This window comes from Nansenia antarctica, assembly GCF_963989245.1.
Source record: "Nansenia antarctica genome assembly, chromosome: 6".
NCBI lineage: Eukaryota > Metazoa > Chordata > Actinopteri > Argentiniformes > Microstomatidae > Nansenia > Nansenia antarctica.
The window spans coordinates 66,955,563-66,958,062 of record NC_137676.1 but is presented as its reverse complement, the minus strand read 5'-3'; the positions used below and the strand labels follow the sequence as shown (position 1 = coordinate 66,958,062).

Here is a 2,500-nt window from a genome sequence, read left to right as displayed (position 1 = left end):
CATTAATTTGTGTCAACCTTGATCCAAGATGGCCGACATGTGCTCCCACCTGAGAGATGTTGTTTGTAGCTATTCCTTGTGACAATTGAAACTCAAACATGTGCGCATGCGTGCACACACACGCACACACACACACACACACACAGACAGTGATATATACCCCACAATGCAGAGCTGCATGCTACATCAACCAGCTACATAGCGAAACATCTCCTGTACACAGACTGTGACACAGACACGCTACGTTTAGCCCCAGCCCAGTGCTAAGGCTATGTTAGCTAAACACTCACAAACATCTGCAGGAGAAAATATCTCCAAGCCTCTTATTTTATGGTTGTGGTGGGATTGTTGAAGGAATATTGAGGCATGGTTGGGAACACATTGCACATAGGTTGGGGCAAGGGGGTGGGGATATTGAAGGTAGGTTGGAGCGAGGTTGTGGGGATGTTGAAGGAAGGTTTTGGGAAGGTTTCACTGACCTTGCTGGCTCCAGGCAGGAGGTGGAGTTTGACGTATGGATCGGCCAGTCCATTGGAGTCCATGGCCTTTAGGCCCTGTTAGAGACACACACACACACACACACACACACACACACACACAACACACAGGGGTTATGGGGGTTGCACTGTTAGCTGTCATCATACACACATTCCACACACAGTACACAGGGTTTAGACATGACATGGAACATCATGTGCTATTCTCGTCAAACTGGCCATCTCTACTACTCTATTACTCATTTAGGATGTGGTGCATAGGAAAACACACGCACGCACGCACACACACACACACACACACACACACTCCTACGGGTTAAGCTCAGATGAGACCATAGTCATAGTATCAGTGCATGCGTGTGTGTGTGTGCGTGCGCGTGTGCGTGTGATTTCCTATGCACCACACGCTAAATTTAGCTCGCTAGACTGCGATGCGTTAATACTTAACAATGTGTATTGTCTGGGGATGTGGCTGAGCTCTCTCTGCATTGAAAAAAGGTTCATGTTTCCTTTCTCTCTCTCCCATGTCTCACCACCTGGCTCTGTGTTCTCCGTTGCAGCTGAGCCCGTCTCTCCATAGGATTATAGGGCGAGATAGGGTAGAGCATTGCAGGTGCTGAAGCTGGCTGAGGGTACATTGTGAGTATGGAGGCTACATTGTGAGTATGGAGGGTACATTGTGAGTATGGAGGGTACATTGTGAGTACAGAGGGTACATTGTGAGTACAGAGGGTACATTGTGGGTACGGAGGCTACATTGTGAGTATGGAGGGTACATCGTGAGTACAGAGGGTACATTGTGAGTATGGAGGGAACATTGTGAGTATGGAGGGAACATTGTGGGTATGGAGGGTACATTGTGGGTATGGAGGGAACATTGTGAGTATGGAGGGAACATTGTGGGTATGGAGGGTACATTGTGAGTACTACGGAGGGTACATTGTGAGTACGGAGGCTACATGGATTAGCCTCCCACCTGACTGTGTAAATCCTGTCTTGTTTTTGCAGACTCCAGGCTATTGGTAGAGATAAGGGAGGACGTGTTGGAGTGTTAGGACGGCTCAAATCCAAGGTCAAATCCATATAGTCACGTTTGAGGTGGTGGCTGAACGGTCTGTGGGGTGTTGGTGAGGTGTGGGTGGTGGTGTGGTGTTGGTGTGGTGTTGGTGAGGTGTGGGTGGTGGTGTGGTGTTGGTGTTGGTGTGGTGTTAGTGTGGTGGTGGTGGTTAGTGTGGTGTTGGTGTTGGTGTGGTGTTGGTGTGGTGTTGGTGTGGTGGTGTTGGTGAGGTGTGGGTGGTGGTGTTGGTGTGGTGTTGGTGTGGTGTTGGTGTGGTGTTGGTGTGGTGTTGTGTTAGTGTGGTGTTGGTGTGGTGTTGGTGTTGGTGAGGTGTTGGTGTGGTGTTGGTGTGGTGTTGTGTTAGTGTGGTGTTGGTGTGGTGTTGGTGTTGGTGTTGGTGTTGGTGTTAGTGTGGTGTTGGTGTGATGTTGTGTTAGTGTGGTGTGGTGTTGGTGTTGGTGTTGGTGAGGTGTTGGTGTTGGTGTGGTGTGGTGTTGGTGTTGGTGTGGTGGTGGTGTTGGTGTTGGTGTTGGTGGTGGTGTGGTGTTAGTGTGGTGTTGGTGTGGTGTTGGTGTGGTGTTGGTATGGTGTTGGTGTTGGTGTTGTGTTGGTGTGGTGTTGGTGTGGTGTTGGTGTTGGTGTGGTGTGGTGTTGGTGTGGTGTTGGTGTGGTGTTGGTGTTGGTGTTGGTGTTGGTGTTGGTGTGGTGTTGGTGTGGTGTTGGTGTGGTGTTGGTGTTGGTGTTGGTGTTGGTGAGGTGTTGGTGTTGGTGTGGTGTTGGTATGGTGTTGGTGTTGGTGTGGTGTTGGTGTTGGTGTGGTGTTGGTGTGGTGTTGGTGTTAGTGTTAGTGTGGTGTTGGTGTGGTGTTGGTGTTGGTGTTGGTGTTGGTGAGGTGTTGGTGTTGGTGTGGTGTTGGTGTGGTGTTGGTGTTGGTGTTGGTGTGGTG

The 2,500-nt window shown here is 49.9% G+C and overlaps 1 protein-coding gene across 1 annotated transcript in view; it reads right to left on the bottom strand.

Moving 5' to 3' along the window:
* Nucleotides 1–2,500, bottom strand: part of doc2g (double C2-like domains, gamma) — a gene marked incomplete at both ends in the record, with an annotated part of 26,608 nt that overhangs the window by 18,639 nt on the left and 5,469 nt on the right. Inside the window, one exon of the mRNA XM_080535263.1 lies at nt 480–554. Within this exon, the coding sequence (XP_080391389.1) occupies nt 480–554 (75 nt within the window). The remainder of the gene's footprint in view (nt 1–479; nt 555–2,500) is intronic.